This window comes from Tetrao urogallus, assembly GCF_951394365.1.
Source record: "Tetrao urogallus genome assembly, chromosome: 2".
In the NCBI taxonomy this organism is placed as follows: Eukaryota; Metazoa; Chordata; class Aves; order Galliformes; family Phasianidae; genus Tetrao; species Tetrao urogallus.
Genome location: NC_136814.1, coordinates 50,721,689 through 50,749,144, shown reverse-complemented (window position 1 = coordinate 50,749,144; position 27,456 = coordinate 50,721,689). Strand labels below are relative to the sequence as shown.

The 27,456-nt window shown below is 39.0% G+C and overlaps 1 protein-coding gene across 1 annotated transcript; it reads left to right on the top strand.

Moving 5' to 3' along the window:
- Nucleotides 1-7,881: 7,881 nt before the first annotated feature.
- On the top strand, nt 7,882-27,117 carry TMEM242 (transmembrane protein 242; the record flags this gene model as incomplete). The annotated part of the gene is made up of 4 exons (XM_079550140.1): nt 7,882-7,993; nt 9,383-9,483; nt 12,846-12,983; nt 27,019-27,117. 4 exons carry the CDS (start codon nt 7,882-7,884, stop codon nt 27,115-27,117), a joined length of 450 nt encoding a protein of 149 aa, XP_079406266.1.
- Nucleotides 27,118-27,456: the final 339 nt, after the last annotated feature.

The following is a 27,456-nucleotide window of genomic DNA, read 5'->3' as shown; positions in this document are numbered from 1 at the left end:
ATGCAGCACATTTCCACCACATATTTGCAGCCTGTTGGAAGATCAGGGCCATAGCATAAACCAGATAGCAAAGAGCTGTAAAAATATTAATTGTACTTTCAGCTCTTTGAACACAGCAAAGCACTTCTAAAATTAAATATCCCTGTTTCTTCCTCCACTCCCTCTTTTTATCTACTTTGTAGCTCTTATTAGTATTAACTTTGTGACCAAAGCAGAGTGGCTTAGAAAAGAAAAGCTGCAGCAGGACAAAAATATATTCTGGAGAATAAAAAGCACTGCCCAATGAATGCAGAAGGAGAAGAGAAGCCAATGGTTAGTTTTAAGCTTTATTTCTGGTCTAAAACCAAAGACCTCTTTATAGTCTAATAGAATTATAGACTTGAGTCTACCATTAATAGCATGCATGGCGCCACTGTAATAAAAAAAAAAATGGAAATTCATTGTCTAAGAATGATTTATGAAGTTCAGTAATTCATGTCAGAGTTTCCACGACATTGTGGTTCTCAAAAAATCCCAGGTCCAACTAACAGTGCTCAGTTAGACATTGATCCTTTAATGAATACTTGCATTCCACTTTGGCAATGTTACAAGTGTGGAAGTGAGAGAGGAAGAGAATATGTGCAGCGAAATACTGAGAAACATCCCTGGTATGCTTTGTACTTAGAATCTTTAAGTTATTCATTTCATCTTTCCACCCCGGGGACAAATATGTTCCACAGAACATGTAACTTCTCCTGAAGAAAATACACATTTCAAAAATTGAGTTTTTAAAAAAATGTAATAAGAAGATGTGAGCAAGCAAAGATCAGATTTGAGGATTGCTTTTGCAGTTAGTTTATTTCAGGTGTTCATGCACGAATAAAAATACTACGTAGGAAATAGTAAGTTGCCCATTTTCTACCACACATTGTCCATGGTGTCTCTGTAGTTCACACAAAGTGGGTTTACTCTTTTTCTTTTTTTTTTTTTTCTTTTTTTTTTTTTTTTCTTTTTTTTTTTTTTTTAACCAGGCACATTTAGGTATAATGGTTCAGCTCTTCTTTGGTCATCAATAGGGAGCCTTGTTACTATGGTGACAGACAGATGGATTAATGTGATGTTTAGAGAGAGATGGCAGTGCCAAATTTTGATATATACAATAAGCACTAATGTAGTGCCTACACACAAAGGCATGCATGCAGAAAATCTCAGGGTTAGTTCTTCCATAGGCACAGAGAGGGTTTTGGCACAAAATTCCCATTATCTCTTGACAGAAAGTGGCCATCTGTCTCCCGCTTACAACCTTCAAAAATTGCCTGTTGCAGTCAAGGGCTGTTGCTTTAAAAACTCTAAGTGAATGTCTAACGGGGCCTGGTAGAAAGGACATGTTGCTGCTGTCAACATGTATATAATAAGCCATGAAGCTACTGGTCATCTGAGAGTCATCAACTGTAATTCACTGCCTGAAGTGCAGTTTGCATTACTCACTGCACCTCTCACTGATTAGAAAGGAATGTGAGGTATACAAAATCAACTGGATCTTTACATAGCACAGACAGACTGCATGTAATTATTCCTAACAAATTTCACAGTTCCTTCTCTCTCAAACCTTAATGACTGGCACCTTCATCACCCATCTCACTCACCCCCTTACATAGAGCTCTTAATGAGCTTTCCTGTTTGTAGAGTATTAGCTTAATGGTTTGTGTCTTGCAAAAATCCTCAGAGAAGAAAATAATATAGGAGTAAAACACGATAGCTGATGAATTACCCAGCAAAAAGAACTAAGATATTATGTCAGGTGCATAGTTTATTTTATTCTCCCACCATGTTTGAACTATTTGTTTATTGCAGAACTTCTTCACTGCAAAAAACTGCAGTAAGCAGCTATGTTCATTGAACAGTTGGATATTTTTAAAAGACAGATTGACCTGCAGACTGAAATTCTGGCACAAACTTGTTGCCCTTAGAAATATCCTAAATGTGAAATCAGAAGTACTTTATCCAGATCATACAATTCATTTATGTTACAAGAGTAATTTAATTAGAAATGTTTATCATCCATCTGCACAAAGTGATAATTATCATTTATCGTGATGATAATATTCAGCTCTCCTTCCAGGTCTTTTTTAATTGTAACATTAACCATAGCAATTAAGCTCTGTGAATGACCGCAAGAAGGGCCTTTGGATACAATTGTCTCTGGAGCTGATAAAGATAAGTATACACTTCATATTCATGCCAATTAATTCCGTGGCTGGATTTCTCAAGTAGGTGACGTATTATATTTGAACCGATTTTATATTGGCCAACTCCCAACGATAAATAAAATACTAGTCCCATTTCTTTTCCCAGTGTTTTGCAACATATGCCATTGCTAAAGCTCCCCAGACCAGTGTAGTTGGCCTCATGAGGACACCAAGTGGCAAGGGCTGGGCACCGCAGCTCTCCTGGTCCATTCGGGCATCTGACAGAGCAGCTTCTAAAAATGATGCTGAAGATGCTAGTAATATTTCTCTCCGCCTCTGAGAGCCATCATAACTTGGTGAGTTCGATCTGAGTCAGTCAAAAGCAAACCATGTTTGACATCACGCTTACCCAGACCCTCTGATTAATTCACACTGGATTTGTGGGGGAATCTGCCCACCCATACCACATCAGTCGCGCTGAGGAAAAATTCAGGAGGTCCCCGGTCCAACCTCCTCTTCAAAACAGAGTCAGCCATGAGTTCAGACTAGGTCTGAACAGCTTTAAACAGACAGCTCTGCAAAACGCAGAAATGAGATGGCACAGCCTCTGTGTGCAACCTGATCTGAGCCCAGCTGTACTCTGGGAGGACAGTTTTGGGGAGATGTTTGAGCTACAGGCTACCAAGTATCTCGTGAAGCCCACAGCAGGAGACACATGGGGTAGACAAATCCATGTACTGAGCTGCCACCAACAGGCCTCCGTCTTGCCAACTGTAAATTTGGAAGTTTCCAATTCTGCCCATCTGAGACATGAAGAACAGGTTGGCAATAGGTCATAACCTAACTGGTGGTTCAAGACCACCTCTGCTATCTCAGGTCAGACGTCCAGGCAGACCGGCTGACTCTGAAGTCCCAGGCCATAATTTAAAGGCACCCTGGTACAACCACTTTTTTTTCTTTGCTGTTAAGTTTTTTGAATTTTGTCAGAAATAAATTTTCTCTGGATCATGATAAAGGTGTTTGTAGTACAGCAAAATAACTACTAAAAGGTGATAGAGTACTATTCTACAATGAAATACATACTGAAATCCTTAAGGACACAATATCCAGTAAAAAACAAAACAAAACAAATCAACTTCATAAACGTATTTACTAAGATTCTAAAGCAGTAGCAGTATCACAGGCATTGGGAAGAGGTCTAGCATTTGCCTCTCTAGTTAAGGAAGGAATGTGGGCACAGACATAGAGATGCAAATATATTTCACTTACACAGAGAGAATACTTCAACCACTGAGAAGGTAATAAAACATGAAATTTAGTAAGAGCTAAGATTATAAAATAAGTAGATACACATACGTGCAGGAAACCCCTCCAACATTCTGAGAAGCATCCCACAGAAACATGCCATCTCCTGCAGCTTCCCCACAAACATCAGTCAGTTTTCCTCAGGAGCTCCCCAAGCATCCCCATCTCTGCAGAGTCACATGAACATAGTCCAGGGCACCGGGCAGCCTTGATGCACAATAACATCTCTGAAACTCGCCTCTGACTTGCCCTAATGTCATCATGTATGAGTGCTAATTTGGGATTTACAACTGGAACTCTGGTCCCGCTGCCATTGGAACTTCTGCCATCTACTGAACTGTGGCCAGGCTCTGGCCATACAGAGCTCTGGTGTCAGTGTAACATTCACACACAGCTAGTCTTGTCCTAGGTCAAGCATTACCTACTGAATAAACAAATGGAAAAGTGAAATAAAAAAAAAGAAGTTACTGTTAAAACAGAAAGGTGGGCCTGTGCTGAAGGAGATGACTGGGCATCCAGAGATCCATCCTCCAAGCCTGTGCCTACGCCAAAAAATACTAAAGCAGAACTGCACAAACTGATTGATTTCTTCATTTCCTCTTCTCTAAATGGAAAAATACCCCTCACATAAATCTTTGAAGATAGCTCAATCAATATTTTTAAAATGTCTTCTCTTTTTCAGATGCAAAGCTCTTACTATAATTGTTCTTGTGTCTGATAGATGATCACTGATCTTGTCAGTATTTCTGTGGCTAAATGCTATAAATCATTATTCAGTGACCAGACTTTTTCTAGAAAAGATCTGAGAATTTACTCCCAGTGTGGGAATTTCATACACCTGATTCTTAAGAAGGGCACAACAGTAAGCAGTTTCTTATCATAAAGACAGACAGTACTGTTAGAAACAAAATCATAGACTCAGAATGCTTCAATTTCTTGTCCAGCAGACCAGAAATTTGTTCTGAAATACTTACACAGCTTCCTCATGTACACAGAGGGTGTATAGGTGCCCCGTACTTTCAAATATCAAAGCCTTCAGAAGTATAGGAGATGATCCGACTCGATCAAAGAGTAAAACCCAGTTCTCCCAAGAGCAGAAGAACAGCTCAAATGCTTTATCTTCTCTCCTTCCAAAACCAGCATTTGGCTCTCCCAAATTCTTTTACATAATCAAATTCTGTTAACTGAATATGTCATTTTAACAAGTATTCAAATCAACATCCTGCATGTTTTGAATTGGATTTTCTATCTCCACAACTGATGCTGTGCTTTATCTGCCAACTGTCTCTGCAGTGGCACTGAAGACTGCTCTGGATACATTCTATCAGACACCTCAATAACTCAGTAAACATATTTATTATGCCACAGTGCACTTACAAACTAACCCTTTCTCCACTGAAGACCTGATTTCAATCTTAGTCCTGAAGTGAAACCAGTCTTGACTGTGAATTGCCAGCATTCTCTGCAGTCCTGCAGTTAGTTGTCTGCTCATAAGAAGTCAGGAGCAGGAGAAACACAGATCAGCATTATATTAAGAAGTCTGTACATAGTGATTGTATTTCTTGAGCTGCTTATGGGAAGGAATGCCACGTATTCATGAGGATTATTAAAACAAACAAACAAACAAACAAGCTTAGGGAATGTGTTTATGCAAACTTGTTTCTTTTGTATTTTTCTTAAATTTATTTTTCTTTCTTTTAAACAATAAAAGAGGCCCACTGAAGGAAGTCTACCAGCCACAATTGCTTTGCTGTGAAATTCTGCATCCTGGCCATTGCAAACCTCAACACAAAGTAAACAATGCATGAACTCAGCACTCACAATTTAATAATTCTGTCCAAACTTTTATCTGTAGTCAAATTAAATTAGTACAAGCAATGCATGTTTACTTACTTGCATATATATTTTCATGGCCTCATTTTAAGAACCTTTGAATATTTGATACCAGAATCATTAAAATTGGTCTTTCGAATAAAAATGTGTCTAATTTCAGGAAGAGATAACTGAATTTTAGAAAACATAGCTGGTAGCTATATGTAGATTGCTCTGTTTGCTTGTGTACTGTAACAGTGAAAGAGAAGGAAGAAGAAGAGATAATGCAAAGCTCTTGTGTAAATTGTACTTGAAAGAATTACATTAAGTTATATAACAATTTCAATGGACATAATTTTGCTGAACATCTCTCTCTCTCTTTTTTAAAGCATGACAATTTGTTTTATAACACTGAGAATTTTAAGTTCCTCAGAAAGACACAGTGGATTTCATAGGTTTTATGCCCTACTTTAAGTCTTTGTGAATGATTAATAGAGACAGATCTTATCTGACTATCTTAAATGTAGATTCTTGGCACTGTTCAAATCAAGATTAAATAACGTTATTATTCCTTTTTCTCATCTCCTTCTTCCTAGTCCTGGAGATTTGAAAGAAAGTGACTTATTGATTGATGTGAACTCAAAAAACTATCCTAAGAAGAAGAAAATCTAGGATTTTATCATCAAAGATAAAAAGCAAATTATTATCTCTCACAGTTCAATGATTCCTCTTGCAGAAACAGTGGTGGTCTTGGCCCAGTTTACAGTCAAAATGTATGCATGTCATTGTTTCAGCTTTATGCTTACTAACAACATCTAAATATTAATACATAGTATTTAGAATCACAGAACAGATTAATAGGCTGGAAGTCACCTTAAAGACCACTGAGCTCCAACCCTCCTGCTGTGGGCAGTAGCCACCCACTAGATCAGGCTGCCCGGAGCCCCATATTTATATCCTATTTGCTGCAGCCTTCAGATAAAACAAAAAGTGGTATATCTCCCCTTAGTGTTGTCACCGTGCTGTTTAAAATTCCAAGACCACTTTTTCCAAGAAGTTTTATTATTTGTGCTGGAATCAGAAAGAACTACAGTCCTAATGCTACTCCAAAACACACAGAATCATAGAACGATAGAATTGCTCAGATTGGAAAAGACCTTAAAAATCACCAAGTCCAACCACAGCTTAAGCATACTACCCTAACTCTAACACCACATCCAAATGGATTTTAAACACGTCCAGGGATGGTGACCCAACCAGCTCCCTAGGGAGCCTATTCCCGTGCTTAACAACGCTTTCTGTAAAGAAGTGTTTCCTGATATCCAACCTAAAGTTACCCCAATGCAACTTGAGGCCATTTTCCCTCATCCTGTCACCTGTCACCACTGATAAGAGACCAACCCCGCTCTCGCTGTAAGCACCTTTTAGATATTGGAAGAGAGCAATAAGGTCTTCCCTCAGCCTCCTTTTCCCAGACTAAACAGCCCCAGTTCCTTCAGTCTCCCCTCGTAGGGCATATTCTCCAAGCCCTTCACAAGCCTTGTTGCCCTTCTTTGGACCTGCTCCAGCACCTCAATGTCCTTTCTATACTGAGGTGCCCAAAACTGAACACAGCACTCGAGGTGAAGCCTCACCAGTACCAAGTACAGGGGCAGGATTACTTCCCTAGTCCTGCTCACCACAGCATTCCTGATACAAGCCGGGATGCCGTTGGCCTTCTTGGCAACCTGGGCACACTGCTGGCTCATATTCAGCCAACTGCCCACCAGTTCACCCAGGTCCCTTTCACATATGGGAACCTGGGGTGCTTTCTCCCAATGGAGGAAGACTGGTAGTTAGTGAGGTGCTCTGAAAAGCGGAGCTGGGGCTGATGAGTCAGCTGTATGACAGTAACAACTGTATTCCACAACCACTGCTGCTTTGCTGTGTGAGATGTGTGTAATGCACATGCATTAGAGGCTTCCCATTGGTTTGCAGAAGTACCACGACCAGGAAGTTTCCCAAAATACTGAATTTTTGCCTAGCAACCCAATCCCCTGCAATCAGACCCCTAGATACGCACTATAAATGATGACGAAGAGGTTCAAAGAAAGTGAGGAAGAAACGCTTGTGCTCTGTTTAGATGCATGTTTTTTCTCTCAACGTGGTGCCAGATCCGAGCCGTACGTCAGTCACCCACACTGCTGTGGGAAGCAGCGCACACCGACACTGTGATTCTGCCACGGTGTTTAAAACGGGAGATGCAATCTGGAACCTCAAAACGTATTTGAAAGCAACGACATCCGTCAAGACAGCTCAGTGAAATTCATTGGGAGCAAAGATTTCAGTTTCGTTTAGTGAAGTCCATCACATCGTCATTGAGATTTACATAGAAATCCCTTCCAAGTGCGCTAGTATAGCCGCGTTCTGCGAGAGGCTGTGACTTCTGCCCATTCAGCCCTGAGTTACCCCACATACACCGGCACCCACAGCGGCTGCGCAGCCCAGAAGGAGGAGGTGGAGGAAATGGAAGAGGAAAGGCGGCCGTGCCGCCTGCTCCGCTCCTTTTTCTTCCGGGTTAGCTGCCGCTGCCTCCGCGTCCTCCCGCTGCCCGGCCATGGGGGATTCCCCGCAAACTGCGGCTCCGCTGGACCCCGCGCTGGGGAGGCCTCTTCCCCGGGGCCGCGGGAACACTGCGGCCTCCCAGGACAAGCTCTTCCTCATTAAAGGTGCTGGAAGCGCCTCCCTTCTCCTCCACTCCCCACTCGGGTCACAGGCGGGCGGCAGCACGTGGGGCGTGCGTGGCCGAACCCTGGAGCGCCGTGAACTCGCGGGCTGCGGGAGCCGGGAGACGCGTCCTGGGCGGAGGGTGCACAGTCACTGCCTCAGGGTGCTTCTCCACGTTGTAGTGCTTGCCGGCCCAAGTCCCATGGCTGGAGGCTGTGCATTAAACTCCTTTTGGCAGACATTAATTAAAAACCAATTGCTATTTCTGAAATCGGGAAAACGTTGCTACTGAGTGGACCTTGAAGTGTAAAATGCAGGGGGCACCCTCTGTTCTGTCAGGGTGTTGGAGGTCCTCCTGTTCCCAGGCTGCATGTCCTCCACACATCTCACTGACATGGCTACAGCAAACTTCTCAATCACAGTAATACCATAACCAAGTTTTAGAAAGCGAGACCTGACATAAGGGGATTTTGATTCTTGCTTCCTACTCTAATGATATGTATATTTAAACTTTTTTACCCAACAGGTGCAAAGGCAGAGCTTGTTGCCTCTACTGAGGGCATTTTGGTGTGAGCCAGATGCTGCATAGTGCACTCAGGGTCCATAGGAGGCCTTTTCTTACAAGTGGTCTGATATGGCTGCAGATCCCTTTCTGATGCAAGAAGAAGCTCCCAAGTGGCTGCAGAAGAGCTGGCAGCAAGGAGTGCTTTGTATCTCAAGGAAGCTCACATGGTTTTGTTGGTTTTTAGGTTTGTTGAGGTTTTTTTGTTTGTTTGTTTTTTAAATAGATCATTAGAACATAAAGCTGACAATGCCAAAGAGAATGTGTTACTTACAGAATGGTGTTCTGAAGTAGGTTTTCAGATGGCTGTTCGAAGTCACCAGTGGTGCAGCAGGAGAAGCACATCATCTTGTAACACAGGGCTGATTTTAGCATCCTGATTCTGGAGTGAGGCTGCAGAGGGAGCATGAAAATTTGGAAGTGCTGTGAAAAGGCATCCTGGGATGTGGATGACTTCTGCCTTGTGCAGCTTGCAAATAGATGCTTGCTATTTGTTTTCAAAAGGCTCCATTTCAAGATATTAATTAGCTATGGTAAGGAGGAAATAATATAAATAACTTGGAAAACTGTTCCTTTTCCCTCAGCATATGTTTACAGACCTTTCTTTTTCAGGTGCTGCTTTCAAAACAGATTATTTTTTGTTTTTTCTCCTTCTAGGAGACAAGATCTTAATTTCACAGAACCACAGATAATTGTATTCTCTATAAAAAGGCGTGCACACCTCAATAAGATGGGAGATATATACAGCAGTCCCAGAATGTGACATGTTGATATCACTTGCAGTGATTAATATCAATTTAATTTTTATGTCTTAAACTTTTCTTGGCAGGTGGAATTTTTCTAGGTACAGTTGCTACAGCAGGAATGATAGCAGGTTTTGGCACCACGCTTGCCATGGCAAAAAAGAAGAACCCAAACTGGTTCAATAAGGTTTGTTCATTTAAACTGTTTTCCAGTTGTGATACACAGGAAAAAACAACGCATAAAGTGCTTTGTAGTAATAATGATATAGGTACAGTTTGGCTGTGCAAAGCTGATGGCCAGAGCACTAGACTTCAAGTCAGTAGGAGTAGGTTAAACGTTTGCTAGGAATAGCGTATGATTTCTACGTTGCTCAACTTAAATACTGCAAAGTGTAGAAAGGAAATGATACTTTTTTGTGAAGGTGTGATAGGTGAGTGATTTCAGAAGGGAAGGCTAAACTTTGCAAATTATGTAACTGCCTATAGGGGATCTCTGAGGTTTTGCCATCAAAGAGGTAAAGATACTTAAATTTACAGTTAGTATAGGTCATTGCCTGTTATTAAAAATAACACATTATTTCAGTAACAGAATTGTAACTATAAATAACTAAGGGTAATCGCATCCATATTAGACATTCGACCCCAAAATAATAAGTCTTCCATTTAGGATGAGGCCATAGCTTGACAGATACTTCAAGTAAACATAAGCCAGCACTGCTGATCAAAGAAGTAGTCCAGCTATCCCAGAATTAATGCTGGGAAGAAATGCAAGACTCCTTCTTTCACCATCTTTGCTGGCTTGTGCCAGCTTTCGCGTCAGTGAAACTGCAGCACGGGAGTCAGAGTAGAAATAAGAAACAAACACAATGCAGTCTGTGACCAATTAAAATAGATGAATCAGAGAAAAAAAGTAAATAGCAATTTGAAAAGAAAGATGTAGCATCACATCATCTTCACTTCATGATTGCTTTCAGACCATTACAACAAGACTTGTCTTACAGAACAGCATCAGTGTTACTGGGGAGCGATAAAGCTGAAAATGAACTTCTTCCACGTTACTGAAATTAAGTAAGCATTTATAGAACCAGAGCCCAAATTTACTTAGAACTGAGATTACGTAATCCTGTTTTGTGATGAACCACTGCAGAGACTTTCATTTAAAACATCTTTTGGGAAGGGGGAAATGTATATTAAATTTAAAGTGCTCAGATGCAGCAGCCTTCTTGTGAGAAATGTTCAGTTTTATCAGAATTTTTCCAGGTGTTTAGTTTTAGAATGGTTTAGGCCATGTGAATGCGCTCAATACAATAAACTGATGAAGTTGAACGTATTTATTTTAGGCACAGTTTCCTTTCAGACACATTCTTGTCCACAAGGAGATAGTCGGAAAATTGAGGCCTTTATCATTTCTCCTGTGTCCTCCAGAAATAAAATAAATTAAGTGTGAAGCATGTATTTTGGGAAACAAACCGGTAAATCCTGCACTGTATTCTCCTGGCCTCTTTTTTTTTTTTTTTTTTTTGTAAGAAGATTTGAGCATTGTTCAATAGCTTATTTTTTCAAATCAGAGAGGTTCTCCCCCCCCCAGTATTAGAGCAGTAACAGGGAGGAAACAACGTATACAGTAACAGGCTCATGATTGAAATTGTTCTCCTAAAAATGTTCTTTTTGTAGTTACACCCTTTTCCCCCCCATGCTGTCATAGTATTCTACTGTTCTCCTCTTATTTTTTTGGCATTTCTTAATCAGCTTTCTTGATGCTCTGAACAGCATATCGGATAATCTTATGACAAACTGGTGTTTACAGAAATCCCCTATCTTTATACTTAACATCCCTCAGCAGTCAGCTTGGAACAGAACACTTTTTGACTGCTGTCAGTGAAACCAAATCAACCGCTTCCACATAGCACTTTTTTTTTTTTTTTTTTTGAGATAATCTAGCATTTAAATAGTGGTCAAGTTATTTTTGCCAGCAGTTTTCACAGATAATGACTCCTATTTAAAGATTCTATGTAGAGGATATTTTCATCCATTCTTTTTCCATCTTCCAAATGGAAATTCTACATGTTGTATATGTGTAGACTATTGAAGCAGGAAAATATCAGAAATCATCAGCATCTTTAAATCTACTCAATACAATCTCTACTGAAAGAGTTAGAAAAGTTCATTAGCTGCAGGAAGGAAATAGTAGAACTCTGTTTAACAGTGTGGTTAGAGAGCTATTGTTTGTGTCTGTTTATCTATGTGTATATACACACTGTGAACACTTTACAGCTTCCACTTTGGGATGTCCAAATCAGAACCTATGAGGAATAAAATGGATTTTAGTTGTGTCCTTTGTACATTGGTGCTTGTCCTTGGGTAACTGCCCAGAACTATATCCAAAGGACAAATGTTAATACTGGGCACTGTCCGAAGATCATTTTAACATTTTGATGAATACAAAGCCAAGAGGAAAAAAAAAAAAAAAAAGCAAGCACTACTGATGCTTTTTCACTGGCCATATACCATTCTGATAGACACTGTACATGTGTTTAGTTACATCGAAGAAGAAAGAAAATGAAATGGACTGAAGCTGCCCTGTAGCAGCTAAATACAGTGCAGGGGGCATTGCTGTCCAAGAATGGCTGGCTAGCAGCAAACACGTGGTGTGAACTGACTGATGTGAACCACCATGTGTTTGAGCCCTTCATAGCTGCACCCTATACTGATGTGCTGTGACAAAAAAGTTTCCATTGTGGCTGGGAGTCTGTCATGGTCAAGACTCCACTCCTCTTGGCCTGAGATGACTTTCCCAAGTCTTTTGTATTTTTGCAACACTTCTAATGGAAGACTCAAGCAGCAGAATCTCAAAAAACACCCACTGTTATTTCTGACGGAAATGGGAAGTGTGAAAATGGAATAGAGCTATCTTTGTTGCCACTTAGTGAACTCTGCAGGGAAATGAGGCTTAATGTTGCTATTTGTTATTTTCAAAGTTTTCCTAAACAGCTTCTAGAATTCCTTCAGAGTTGCAGCATCTCAAAATTGGTCTCTCAGTCACTGTTACATCCTACATCAAGCTGAAAGATGCATAAGTTCCTCTAGTTTCCCAATCTACTTTTACAGGAGCTTGGATGAAGGCTTATAGGCTAATGGTCATGCCCCACTCACACCACTCCTGAAAAAATCATACCAAAATCAATTCTATAGAAGGATTGTGTTCCAGTGCAGCTGTCTTGTTTTTGAGCCAGTTGCAGCTTTTGAGTGGCAGGATAACTATCAGATTCTTGTGCCTATTGAACAGTTTATTTCAGCATCTTCAGATATTAAAACTCCCCAAATGCTACTGGCAGACTTGAAAGTTGTTCCTGGTGAGAAAGCAGCTAATATACCCACTTGCTTGGCACTTTGGGCCTGCTGGCATCCATAGCAAGAGTTTCTATGACATCACATAAACTGGCAAGGGAAGAAAATTTCTAGAGTAAAAGTTAACTTCTTTCATTTCTATTTTTCTTTTTTCCAGTTATTGTTCACTTTGTCTTGATCAGTCTTTTTTTTCCCCCCTAGGGTATTACTGCTACAGCTGCACTACCTGAGAGCGGCACATCACTGGCCTTACGTGCCCTAGGATGGGGCTCTCTGTATGCATGGTGTGGAGTTGGATTACTAAGTTTTGCCATCTGGAAGGCTCTGGGTGTTCACAGCGTGAGTAGCAAATATGATTCTCCAAATACTGTTTTTTTTTTTTTTTCCAGAATTCATCATATTCTGTACCACTTCAACTGGCAGTACCCTTGGTTCTCAACACGTACAGTGACTAACCAGAGGCCTGTGCAGACTGAAAAGTCATTTTTGCCTCTTTTGTAAGTGTGATATTGTGGAGGAGACAGTTTAGGGGGAAGAACAGTTCTGTCCTGCTCGTGTTTATTTACACACATTTCAAATTCTTCAAGAGTCAGTGTTCTACTTTAGAGATTAAAATAGTGGCTGCAAATTCTGCATTCTTTGCTTATTGAATAGAACACTACCCCCAAATCCTCTTTTTATAGATGTCTATTTGTCTAAGTCCTATTTTCTACATCAGGACATTAAGGATGTAAGAAAAATTGGGGTGAAGATAGCTTTCTTCCCCTAGTGCATTTCTGTAAGGAGCAGAAGTTAGAGGATTTGAGCGTAACAGAGTGGTGTTCCATGATGCGCCACATCAAGGCAAAGAAACGTGGGAAGCATCTGCATGCTCCAAGGCGCAAAGGCTATCTTGAATAAAGTTCTCATGTTCCACTATCTCACTGTGTTGAGTGTGAACACTGGAGTTCATGTAAGCGTTTTGGCTTGCCCCCACTAATGAGCCATAACTGAAGAGAGACCCTGCAGCTGGCAGAACTCCACTTCCTTTTAAAGAGTAGGAATGAATAGACTTCCCTTACTTTCTGTGAAAAATTACTTTTATCTCCAGCAGAACATTTTGTGATCTCCCAACACTAAAAGCAGCAATATATTGCTCCACCCTAATACTATTCTCATTAATACCTTAATTCAAGTTCACACTTCCTATCCACTCTGCTAGTGAATCCTGTGAGTTAGCCATTTGTTTCCTGTAGCAATCAGAAACACCAACGCAATAGAATAGTAATACAAGAGGTATGATGATAAAGGGACTTGCGCAATAGAAAGGTGTTAAAAAAAAAAAAATGCTCACCCATCTCTGAAGATCTAGGCTCACAACAGAAACTCCACAGGGAAGGGATCTCCAACCAGAGATCCTTCCCCCGTGGCAGTCAGCCCTTAAATGAGGTCTAAGAGAGGTGCAGCCAGGCTCCACCCATTCCAGTCAGATAGCTAAATTGCCTTCATCTGTGCTCACAGAGTTGAGCAGGTCCTTTCCCCAGGTGCTCAATCAGTGGTTCAGGCCCTGACTCAACAGTTACCATACTGATCCCAGCATGCACCAATTCTTTAGTTTCTAATGTTGATTCTCAGTAAGAACCAATAAAGGAAAGCAGGATGTAAGATGTAGCTACAATGCATTTTGTTTATACTCAAGTCCCGCTTGTTAGGCAGTAGAGGAATAGCAAAGAAAGAAGAGCAGGCATGTCAACTTATACTCTCTGTGTGCTGAGCTACAGCAATCTAGTAGTCTGCTGAATTTACTCACTTACATCATCAGCCAAAAGGATTCACTTCACACCATGCTGCTGATTCTTGTTTTCACTCAGAGTACTTCTGGTCCTGCTGAAGGACACTATGATGCTAGTCAGCAACTTACTTTAACAGTTTGTCAGTAAGCTTAATTTTTATTTCCTTAGAAGATGCTGACCTGGACACACAGCTGCTTGGTTTTGTTATGAGGCTGCTTTCACCGAGACTATATGACAGGGAAGAAGAACACACGCTTGAGGTAGCTAAGTACAGGAAATGTCACAGTTTCACAGCAGGATCTCATGTCATAAGGGCACAGCAGCAGTACATGGCATTTTAGCAAGTACCTAACCATTTATCATCAGAAAGTCATTCTTTGTTATATTCTGTGTTGCCTTAGTGTTGAAAGAAGATAGGGCAAACTTAAGAGGCTCTTGCAAACACCTTTTGGTATTGGTTTCTTTATGTAGAGTGCTTTTGTTTAACAGCATGGCATGGTTAGAACTGGAGACACTGAAGGAAGTGGTTTTCTGTCAAGAGGCTGAGGCTACAAATAATTTTGAACCGCACTCTTCCTCTGCTTTTCACTGACATATTTATTGCTTTTGCTATGGATTTAAGTTCCAGTTGGAAGAAGGAAAATCATATGATAGCACTACTCATTACAGCATAAATGCAAATTTACATTTGTAAGTTTCTGCCATGCATTTCTTCATCCTGTTTTACTGTATGTGTTAAATATATGTTTAAAATTGTTAGAAGTACAAAAGCAGAAGTGTGTTAAAGATGAAATATTCTGACCCGAGAAAAGGGACTCTAGAAATGTAATTCTAAAGAACAAGTAATTTTTGATTGTTTTTGACACTTTGCATGCTGCTTTAAAATAACACTCAGGAGGAAATACTATATGTCACGGAAAATGTTACTTTTGTGCATTAAGTATCATATTCATGAGCACCTGAGGTTAAGTAAGTGTTACAAGCTGGCTGGCACATCATTAGTTCTGGATTCCTAGGTATATTTTAATTCTGAGAAAGGGTTTTCCCATTTCAGAGAAGCACAATAGTTTTGAAAGTTCTTTATCTCTGCTTCTGTGACAGCAATAATATGCTAGCAATCAGTCAATTCCAATGCTAACTTTTAGGGACATGCAAAATATATTTGTTAAAACTAATAATTGTTACATAGTCACAAAAATAAGTTTAATTTTGTGTGAAAATATTTACTGGAGTTATGGTAAAATAAAATTTCTTCAAACATTAACTTTTAGACAAAAGCTACTGCAGGTTTCATGTTCGTCTCAACATTTTCAAATGAACATTTTAATTTCAGTTGAACAACTTGAGAAAAATCTGTTGTAGGTTCAGCTGAATATAAATATTTTGATTCTTCAGCCCAGTTTAATTCTGTGAACTCCATTACTCAGTAACAATTGCAGGTTCCCCATACCACAGCTGTGAAGAATTTGAAGTTACAATTCCAAGCTAAGCACACTGTATGTATATTTGAAAGCTCTGACGTTAAAGCAAATGTTAGTCTCTGAAAGTGCTGTTTTGTACATGACCTTAGAGAAACTTCAGTTCATCTTGATGCCTGGAACTTTTGTGATCTTAATAACTAAACTTTTGGCAGCTGAACAAGAAGAAGAGCTTGCTGCCCTGTTCCTTCACCTTACTGCCTTCAGCAGTAACCAACTGCCTTTGGGATGTGTTAATTAGTGGTCTGCCCCTGATGCTGTCCTCTCTCAGCTGGGCACTGACTTCAGTTGTTTAAGAGCTTCTGGTAATAATGATAACAACATTATCAACAGCTCATATGGTGTTTCAATATTGTTAGGCATAATAAAATTTTAATTGTAAACACCACAGATGTTTAATTTAGCAAACAAAAATGTTTCATCTGTCACACATAAAAGTACATTAATTCCAGTGTGTTCTCTAATCCATTGCCATGCTCTGTCCTTGTGGATGGCTTGGCATGTTCCCAGTGAGCAGAGAACTGCTTTCACGTACAGTCTGGAGGAGAGCTCTGAGTCTAGTGAAACTAAGCTGCTGTGTTGTTTACTGTCTAATACTGTCTCAGGAAGTAAATCATGACAAGAAGCCACAGTGGAAAATCAGATGTGATGGGTCGGAGATCTCATAGGAGTGGCTGGCTAGCCAGCTGGCCTACTGAGCAGTTCCACCTCTGACTGATCAACCCATGTGAACTGCTGAAGGTCATGCATACCACAGCTTGCTTTGACTCTAAATGAGAAGAAGGGCAAAGCTGGGCAGTAAATTTGGAGAAGTGCAGCCAACAATGTGTTCCGTGCCCCTTGAACCCTGCTCACTTTAGCCACAGTCTGGTTTGAAACCGTGCACTGCTGAACTGGTGTGAATGGACGCTAATCAATGTGCCTGCTGTGAGACCTTTCATAGCTGCCACATAGGAAGAGGTGGTGAGCAAAGGACAAAACTAAACCCAGTGATGGGACTGCTACAATGCGATGTGTAGTTGTTGTGTTTTCTTTTTAAGAAAAAAAGTCTATATTATCAGACACCTATCTGCTACACCTGCCAGGACAAGGCAGACTTGGTGCGAGAGGGGCAGGGGATGTGACCCTCGTACACAGGGCCAAAAGGCTTGAGGATGTGTTTGTAGTTTGTTCTGCACTGCAGCTACATCTGCTGGTAGCAGAAGAGAAAGCCACTATATTCAATATGTTCTTAAAACATTGCTGTCACAAGGCCTCCTTCTAGCTCTTAAATGGCTTTATTGATAAGAGTGGTTAGCCTACCAATTTTTATGCTAGCATGAAAACTCAGGAATGATGGTAAGAAACTGATCTTTATGCCTTGGTAAGGGATACAAAAAATTTTATGCAGTCTCAGGATGGGTTGTTAATATCCCCTGACTGCAGTTGTTGCTGTTGTCATCTTCTAATAGGCTACTAAGTAATAAACCCTACTAAATTTCAGTGAGCTCCTATCCCTAAAATGAGAAGCGATGGGTCAGTGAGGACTTGGTTTGATAATAGTTTAAATTCTATTTTTCATTAATGTAAAAGAGAAATCTTCATTTTCAGAACCTAGGAACTGATGGTTTTCTATTTTCATGTACATTGGGCCCCATGCAGACATTATCCAGATGTTGTTAAAATGTCATTAATATGTCATTAGCATGACTTTTTAACTAACTTCCAGTGAACTCTTAAGAAAGCAGTCCATCTTTGATGATGTTAAGGTCCAGCACTTCTGTCGGTGTAAGCAAGTGGCCAGCAGCACTGGGCCAATGAAGCAGTTTGGGCCTGGGGCTCTAATATCTACAACCATTCCAGGGGATATTTTAAATTTGAGCTGACTCTAGCCCTGTCCCACGATGTGAATATCTGTTTGCAGCTGGAATACACTAGATGTGCTCCTAGCACATACCTCCAGTTTTGTTTCACTCTAAAGACATCCATCTGGGGTGTTGTGAGTCTGTTCAGCTCATTCCCTGTATGGACAACTGGTAGATTCAAACCAAAGCACATTCCTGGTCTGAACTCCACTGTTCACTTAAACATGCCTGCAGCCTCCCACTATGAGGCACTTCATAGAACAGAAGAACGTATGTAATATTAAACACATGCCTAACAGTTGACATGTAACTTTGAACAAGTATATTTACTATCTAATAACTTTTATATCGTGGCATTATCTTTTAGACTCCTGGTACAGTGAGCTGACTGTATCCTGAGGGATTACACAAACGTGTTGAAAGTAATTTTGTAGAAAATAATGGGTTTGGCATGTTTTTCATTTCATGATATCTAAGAAGTCATATTTGAGGCATCTTATTTTATTACTCTCTATACAAAATACTTCATGAAGTTTGAAATCTTTAGTTTAAGATTATGTTTCACTAAATAAAAACTTTTGTAAGTAAAGAAATAAAAAAAAAATCTTAAAACCTTGTTATTTCAGTCAACTTGAATGAGAAGTTTTTATTAAAAAATGAAACCTTTCTGATTTTGTGTCTCTGTTTTACAGATGCTATGATCTGCCATACCTTTTTGTTGTTTGTACGTCACAGTTCAGAGTCTGTATTAAAATGAGTTCAGATGGTGTAATGTAATTTAGTTTGACCAACATTATATCTTAATTTGAATCATTAGGCAGTAGAGCAGTAGAGACTAGCCTTGATCCAACAAAAGTTTTAAGGTATGTGCTTAAACTTAGGCATATGTTAAAAGAGGGGCTATAAGAAAGAAAGGGAACAGACTCTTCAATAGGATCAATAGTGAGAGTACAAGGGGAAATACTTTAAACTGAAAGAGGGGAAATTTAGTCTGAATATAAGAAATATTTTTTTACAGTAAGAATGGCAAAGCACTGGAACTGGTTGTCCAGAGAGGTGGTGGATCCCCCATCCCCGGAGACATTCAAGGTCAGGCTGGAGGGGCTGTGAGTGTCCCTGTTCGTTGCAGGGGAGTTGAACTAGATGACCTTTAAAGGTTCCTTCCAACTCAAATGAGTCTGTGATTCTATGATATGAATGTATGATTTAATAAATATTGTAACATACTGTAGCAGTGGTTTCATGTTCAGACCAGTGGTCACACCTGATAAAATTGTGATTCCTCCTCCTGCATTACTAGCTGCCCAGACAATGTATTTATAAGCATAACGTTATCAGAAGTAAGAGGGAACTAATCAGAAATTAAAGGACACATAGTCCTTCATAAATTATTTTCTGATGATAAATTGTCCAAACTTAGTGGCACTTAGGCAGTTCTAGTCTCACGTATGTCCTTGGAAGCACATAGAGCTCTGCCATTTGCAGTGATGAGAGAGCTGTGTCTGCGAGGATTAAAGGGGACCTGCAGTTACAGTACTTGAAGAAATTTATGGTTACAGCATAGTCCTGGAAATGGAGGAAAAATACATTATTTTGTCTCTGAACAAGGCCCAAATTCTGTTGCTTTATTTCTGTAATATTCCTTCATTTTGATCTTTAATTAAGCTAAAGTTATTGTAAAACAATAAATTAAAAGCTTAAAGCAAAGCAGAGTTGCAGTTGGAGTGATTTATCTGGTCTCCTGCCTTTTCCTTTGCTGCTTAAACTGATGTTTTTTGAAAGGCAGAAACATAGCCTGTCTGTACAAGCAAGATACACACCATGGTGACCCCTTGCTTTATTTAATGAGTAAAATGCATAGGGTCTAACTTTGTGATATAAATTATTCCTTGTTTTTTGAAAAGGTCTTCCTGACCTATCCCTCTATCCCCAAGTGTTTCATTCTTCTTAATCCTCAACCTGCTGACTGTGGAGAGTTGCAGAGTGATTCTCACATAGCTGACTGTCAGCAGTATATTGTTTAAACTTGTTTTGCATTCAGTGTGCTTATTTTACAGGAATAACTGATGTCGATAATCCTATTAAGCTGAATTCCAGTTTGCTTACAGTTTGATTGCCATTTGTCAACAGGACCAAAAATATTTCAGTTTTCTAGAAGTCACAGTTAAGTTGTAAATCCTCACTTTAGATAAGCAGCTTTTCTTTAAATTAAAAATTTGAAGCAATAGAATACTTGACAGATATTAGAACATATCTATGAAAGCTTGTTGTTCCTTTTGAATTAATTTTTTTTTTTTTTTTAATAGCAGGGATTATGAACATTATTTTAAAAGCAGAACAGTGTTTCAATACTGGCACCCTGAGCCACGGAACAATTAATAAGTGAGGTAAATTATGCTTTAAGAGCCCTTTTGCTCTTCATGCCCTCAATAAATTTCCTCAGAAATGAAAGCATTTGTCCTCCCAAGGGAAGAGGGCCAGTATGATTCATATGTAGGTTTGTTGCTTATATATCTGTTCTATGGAAAGCTGAAAAATACTGAGAACTAATATAGATGACTAATATAGATACAAAATATTAGTTATCATTTTTATAGTGACTCCTGATGAAATATCCTTTTTCATTGATCTTAACGTTTAAAATATTAACAATCTAACAGAATTGCACAGCTGTGTAGAGACATCTAAAGCAATTAAAAACAATACAGAGATTATATACTTACTATGGTTTTGTTGGTAAGGACAATTCCTACGCAAGGTGCTTTTATCTAGAGGAAATCTAACTTCTGAATACTCATTTTAAGCAAAACAATACTAACATCATCCCATCTATTTTGGGAGATATTTGATAATATTTTTGAGACTAAAGTCACAAGTACATTATAAATACAAATCAGTATTGAGTCTAAGGATAGATGATTTAAAAAAAATAAAATGCAAGTGCAGAGTCTTCACAAATTTTTAGCATCCATAAGTAATACTAAGATCTACAGATCTCAATCAAATGCTGACATTTTGCAGAAGCTTAAATTTTTATACTGTTTTGTAGATGTCCAAATGCTGCTTGAAAGCAGTGTATCTTCTAAAATCATTCTAGGATCATCCTAGATGTTTTTATTGCTGTTATTTTAAATTTTAGTTTTATTTAATCCTCACCTATTCATATTGTTTCTATTCCTTATCATGTTTGATTTATTATGCATACTTGACTGCACAATAAAATCATCTTTTCTTTCTTACTTCATTGTCATAGAATTCAAAATAATTCAAGTCTGCTCAGCATTTAGCGTTGTTTTACTTCCTCAGTACTTACTTAAATTCAAGGAAGATTTAGCACCAATACAAATTAGCACTTCCGCCTTTTGTTTATACACATATTGTCTGTACTGCTTGTATTACCTAATTAGTTTGGTGTGGAGAAGAATTGCCTCCACACATATGTACTGCCTTTATTTTGCACAAGGACTAGAAGATATAAACAAGGAACCTGTGAACTTTGCTCGTACTTGATAACGCAGAGTGCTTATTCAGGGAATAAGATCATCTTTTTCTTAGTGGAAAGCTGCTACATCTGCATTGTCTATAGAACAGCTGTAAGAAAGAGTTTGAAGAACATAGGAAAACAGTAACTGTAGCTCTCTTGGGGAATTGTTTCATTGTCTTGGAAGAGACTCGTCAATGTCAGCTGACAGCAAACTGATGGGAAGTTCGATAGGCCTTTCAGTTCTTGAAGGGAGCTTATAAACAGGAGGGAGACTGACTTTTTACACAATGTAATAATGGTAGGACAAGGGAAAATTACTTTAAACTAAAAGAGAGGAAGTTTAAGTTAGATCTTATGCAGAAATTCTTCACTCAGAGGGCAGTGAGGCATTAACACAGGCTGCCCAGAGAAGCTGGGGTGTCCTATTCCTGGAGGAGCTCGAGGCCAGGTTGGATGGGCCCTGAGCAGCCTGAGCTGATGGGGAGCAGCCCTGCCTGTGGCAGAGGGTTGGAACTGGGTGGGCTTTAAGGTGCCTTTCAACCTAAGTCATTCTGTGATTCCATGATGGAATAAAACAACACTCAGCCTTTGATCAGATGTTGCTTCAGGAGCATTGTGGGTTTCTGGAAGGGGGCAAGTGGATCAGCACACTCCTTGTCTCTGTGTGATGCAAACTACAAATGTATAACAAAAATCTGAATAAAAGCTTACCTGATTGGTGTTTTTATGTTGCATCTCAGTACCATGACATCTTCAAGTGTGGCAGCATGATCATCCTCGTCATGTGCTCCTGTTTTCATGCAGGTTGCTCTGCTTGACTGAAAGTGCATGGTTGTCTGCATTCTGGCTCTGTGTGCAGCAAGAGCTCCAACGTGTGGCCTGCACGCAATTCAGTCCCATTCCGGGCATCAAGGCTTGTGAATTGCTTAAGGCTGAGGCTTCGATTTGTACTGTCTGGTTTTCTCAGCCATGGCCCTCATTTCTGGATAACGCATACTGGGAATTCCTGGTCATACGGAGGAAAGAATTACTCTGTTTACCTTTTGAAAGAACTGCGAACTTGCAGACAATTCATGTTTTCCATTCAGTTCAGAAATCCAAATTACAGCACACAAGAGCTTGTGCAGTGGGAATGCTCATCCTGATGCTTTGGGTCCATTAACTAGCATGCTTCATACATTTTTATATATAACTGTTTTAAATTGTAGATTACATTAATTTTTCAAATTGTGCAAGATGACTAAGAAGAAATGAGTAATACACCATAGAAGACTAATCATGTAGATGTCCTTTTCAGGCACCCAGATTTGAAAGTAAGACTCCGCAGAAAGAAATGGAATGTTCTCCAATGGTTTAAAGAAAAATCACTCAATTATTCTGCATCACATGAAAGCCTTTTGCAACAAGACAGCGTAGTTCAAACACTACTGTATTGTACTGTTATTTTTGTTTGGCAGTCTCGTGCAGCATCCAGATCTGCACCAGCACCTGGTGAAATCAATAGAATCACAGAATCACAGAATCACGAAGGTTGGAAAAGACCTTCAAGATCATCCAGTCCAACCATCATAGGTGCAAGCTTGAGGGTGGAACACTAACATTGTCTGCTTTGAGATATCATCCACTAGAACAACTTAAGCTCTTGGCCTTGTATTTCAGAGAAATCATATTAGTCATTCATATAATTTTAAGGCATACTCATAGAGCTCTAAGTGTAAGGAAGTAACTCTCCTTTTTTAAAAAAATATTATTATTATTATTATTATTATTATTATTTAATTCAGAGTAATCACAGCAGCTTTCTTTTTTTTTTTAGGCTTTTCTACTGGTCTAGCATCTTTTTTCTTTTACTAGAGAGGTGTAGAAACAGACTTCCAAGCTACCAGTTAACAATCCCAATATTGAAAGCTAAGTGCCATTCACTCAGAAATTAGACTGGAGTGAAGCTACTGCAACGTGCTCGTGATGTAGGGCAGGTGCCTTACCAGTGAGAGATGCATAGACTCTGGGTAACCTGAACACCTTTGCCAATGGAGTATAAGATCTAAGAATATGAACCAGAGCGCTACTTTCTGTGCTTACTGTAGAGGTCAGTGTGCAAGCTGGTACAAGGTGACCTGCAACAATCACTCCATTTTACCGTGGCAGTCAGAGAATTGCCTTCAGCCAGTGGGCTGTCTGCTCTGCTCTTGGAGTGCTGTAAAGGTTCAGTGCATGCTGCTTTCCACAAATAACCTGCTATTTCTGTATGCAGACCTTGGTAAGCTCTAGCTGACAAGAGCAACAGTAATCACTTTGAGATTTGGGAAAAGGTAGCAAGAACAATCCTCTCTGATGTTCTTAAATCCAAGGCAGCCTGCCTCATCTTGGTTCCCTGTGAGGTGAAAGGTGACTGATGAGAATATAAGACGTGGACATGCTGTGTTGTGCTCTCAGTCAGTATTCCAGTTCAGGGGATCTAACCTCATTTCACTTGGAAGATAATGTAAGCAGTTCTTACTGGTACAAGTACTAAAATAGGAAACTAATAATTCCTAGAATTTGGGTTGGCCTATTATGAATGTCAGACTTTAAAGAGAACATTTCTTTGCAAAACTTTCATTCTAGGATTCAAACAGACTTTTTTTAGTCTCTCTTCCATTCATTTTAATATGAACGGCCACATAAGTGCTCTCAGTAATAGCGCTATCCCAATTTTTGTGTGACATTCTGTCAACGATGTACATTAAAAAGACATTATTAACTGCAAGATGCTTTTAGGTCCCTATATTTTTGCCACCTGAGGCAGGATCATTAGGTTAAGATAGGAAAATAACAGTGATCTGTAGCTATTACAGATTATTTAATGCAGCAAGGTAGATGATACCCTTTTAGAAAGAAGCCTGACAGTCAAGGTGGAACAGTTACTGGAATTTATTTGGCAGGAAAAACAGTATCAAGCTTTGCAATGTCTGTGATTAAAAATAAAAAAATCACTTGAGTGAAATTAGCTTTTGAGAGTCGCCTCCGGGAATGGAGGATGCAGGAATGTTAAAGCAAGAAATGTGCTACAAATCATTCATGTGCCACTGGGTTCAGAAGCAGGGTTTGAAAGAGTGGTCTGTGATCAGGAAGGCAGCCAAAAGAGGTAGAATACATTCAGCTTTTAGCATGCAGTTTACTACAGTATTAATTGGAGACATCACAGTTGAGCTGACTGCCCCAAGGTCAGTGTGTCTGACAATCATAAAAAAGCAGCTACTACATTAAATTATTTCTAAGCGTTCCAGTATTTGGTACGTAGGCATATTACCTTTTCTAATTAAATTAATGCTTGTTGATTTGAGACTACTGGCGTGTGTATTACAGAATCTGGAAGAAATACAGGAGGTTTCTGGGTTGGAGAGAGAAGAGACCTTCCAAGCAATTTATCTCTGAAAAAAAGGCAAGGCATGACATGGGTTCTGAATTGCAAGGTTTCCCCCATTAATCAGGGTGCAGTATTCAAATAATATAAAGCCAGGTTAGTCATCTTCACAAGAAGCTCACTCCAGTGCGTGAGGCTGACTGGATACCAGGAAATCCAGTTCACGGAAGGATAGCTCATTTGTATCTGCTGAAAAACAGGGATCCTCTGAGGTTGCAGTAGGCCTGGGATGATGTTACCAACCAAATGAAAACAAGAACAAGTGTGAGGCCAGCGTGAGTTAGTTTGGAGGCCAAATTTATACTAAATACAGGTTGGTCATTCAACAGCCAAGGTACAAAGCGCATGGTCAATGACTGAGAGAAGTCACAGCTTAAAATTTGATACTAGAAGGATTCACAAGCAGCAGACATTGACACCGGGAGGGAAGGAACTGTGTTGCAGTTTCCATTGTGATTTATGTCTATGTACGCTGGTCCCACTCCATCAGAGAAAGGCTTTTTTGAAGCCTTCTCCGTGCTTTTTGGCAATGTGGCTAGGGAGCTGTAAAGGAGCTTTGAGTACTGGGAGGACAGTGGCCAGGATTTGAAAATGCATTGAGTTTGTGTAACTAGCACAACTTGGAAATGGAGGAAGAAACTCAAAAGCTGAGGGCATTAGTGGTGCTGATGAGAAGGAAATACCTTAGAAATCTATTCAAAGCTCTAGTGAAACCCTACTGCACTTTCTTACTGGGAAGAGAGAGAAAAAAGAATAAAAGTATGTGCATAGTACCAGTTACATTGCTTAATGTATTACTCAAAAACTATTGTGGAGAGAAATAGTAGGATATAGGATTTTTAAGTTGCACAGAAATGAAAATGTCAAGTAATAGTAGCTATGATGTTTGTATTGTCAACAAATTCACCCCGGTTAGACACACCAAGAAGATATCAGGTACTTCTTAGGCCCACTGGGCAGACACTGTAGAGAACGCTTTTCCTAAATAGCTGACAACATAATGCATTATGTTGAAAAGTCAATCCACGCTGGTGATCAACTTAGTGTTATGATTTATTAAAGTAGTTCACTGTTCAGCATGGGAATCACAAAAGAAGAAAGTCTGGAGAAAAATGTAGAACAGTCAAGCCTGTGAACTGCAATTAAAAATGTTTTGTATAGAGACGGGTCATGGAAAAAGATGTGGATGCTTGCAAGAGCAAAGTAATGGCATTAAGTCTGGCATCGCTTGCAAAATGGTTTTACAAAAAAGCATTGGAATCTAAGAAGATAGGGCTGAAGAAATTTATCACAGGGTCTTAAAAATGAACAAAAAAAAGGCATTAAATATTTCAAATTCTATCTATGTGCTAAAGGAAAATTGCTTTTCCAGAAAATGAATTGCTTTTACCTGCAGAAAATAAGTTAGCATTCTGAGAGAAGTCTGAGTATTCTTAAATCTACAGTTGATAGCAATGTTTTGGTGCTTTCTAGAAACTTTTTTTCTTTCATAATAGACTTGTAATATTTTATTTTCTAGTCAAGCTTGCTTTGTGCATTGTGGACCAACATAATAAAATAGGAGATAATTGGAGCAGCCCTTGTATATAAAAATATTGGAAGAAAAGAACCCATTAAATCTAAACAGCAACTTTATAAAGAAGTGGTTTTTAATGAAATTAATTCTCAGTTCTGTCCTATCAAGACAATAGAATCAGCCATTGGTCTTAAAATGATTACCATAAATATAGATTTGGTGTTTGGTTTTAATGCATTAATACATAGAATATAAAGACAGCAATCTTTCTTTTCAAAGCACACACTTTAATTTATCAATAAAGAAAGAAAAGCATGGTCCTATGGATAATAATGAATTTTCTTTTCCTGTCTATTAATAAATAAATTTTAATAAGATTTTGTTTAATCACCTGTATCTATACTGTTGGATAAACTAAAACTGTCAGAGCTGAACATTTTCTTTAATCTTGTTCTAAAATCCTCAAATAGAGCTATTATAACAGATCTTCAATCTAGAGAAAGTGCAGAATAAGGCACTGCATTGAAAATATGGCTGAATTCTATTGAAGTAATTTTACATCAAACAAAAAAATATTAATATTTATATGTATATATATTCACACAATAGCTCATATAATAGTTGTGAATCATTCAGACAAGTGGTTCCAAGTTAGATACCCAGTGTGATTCTTTAGATGTGGGGATTGTAGTTTGTCTCTTTCATACTTTTTTTTCCCACTTAATTAATTGAACCAGTATAATTAAAGAGAATATCTTACTTTGCTGTTATTTTTAAGGCCTTTTTCCGTCTTCTTTACCTCAAACAACTATATTTTGTGGAATGAGCCTCTTATTAATAGTTGACTACTTTTATTTCTTAACCTCTTTTATAGATGAAAGAATTCCGAACTAAAATGCAGTCACTGTTTCCAGCAATACCTAAAAATAGTGAGTCCACCGTTGAATGGGAAGACTTACTTAAATCAAAGTGAAAGAATCAGAAGCATTTGGAGATGGCTTTTTCAGCAAGAAAAGGAGCAGAAGCATCAGAAGCGTCTCATCTGAATGAAAGAGAAAATAAATCAGATTGAGCAAGTTACCAATTGAGTTCACTGAACCTGGGGATGCCAGTTAACATCTCAGGGGCAAGATAATTAAAATAATAATTTATACTGTATTTCTTCAGCGTGTTTGGTATGGTTGATTTGTGAGAAAATGAACCTTCCAAGGTAAGTTGGTTCCAACTTGAAAAAAGGCTGTGCATTATGAGGACTTAAAAAAAAATCAACAATTTTAATTGTTAATATATAAGGACAGAACCTCAATAAACG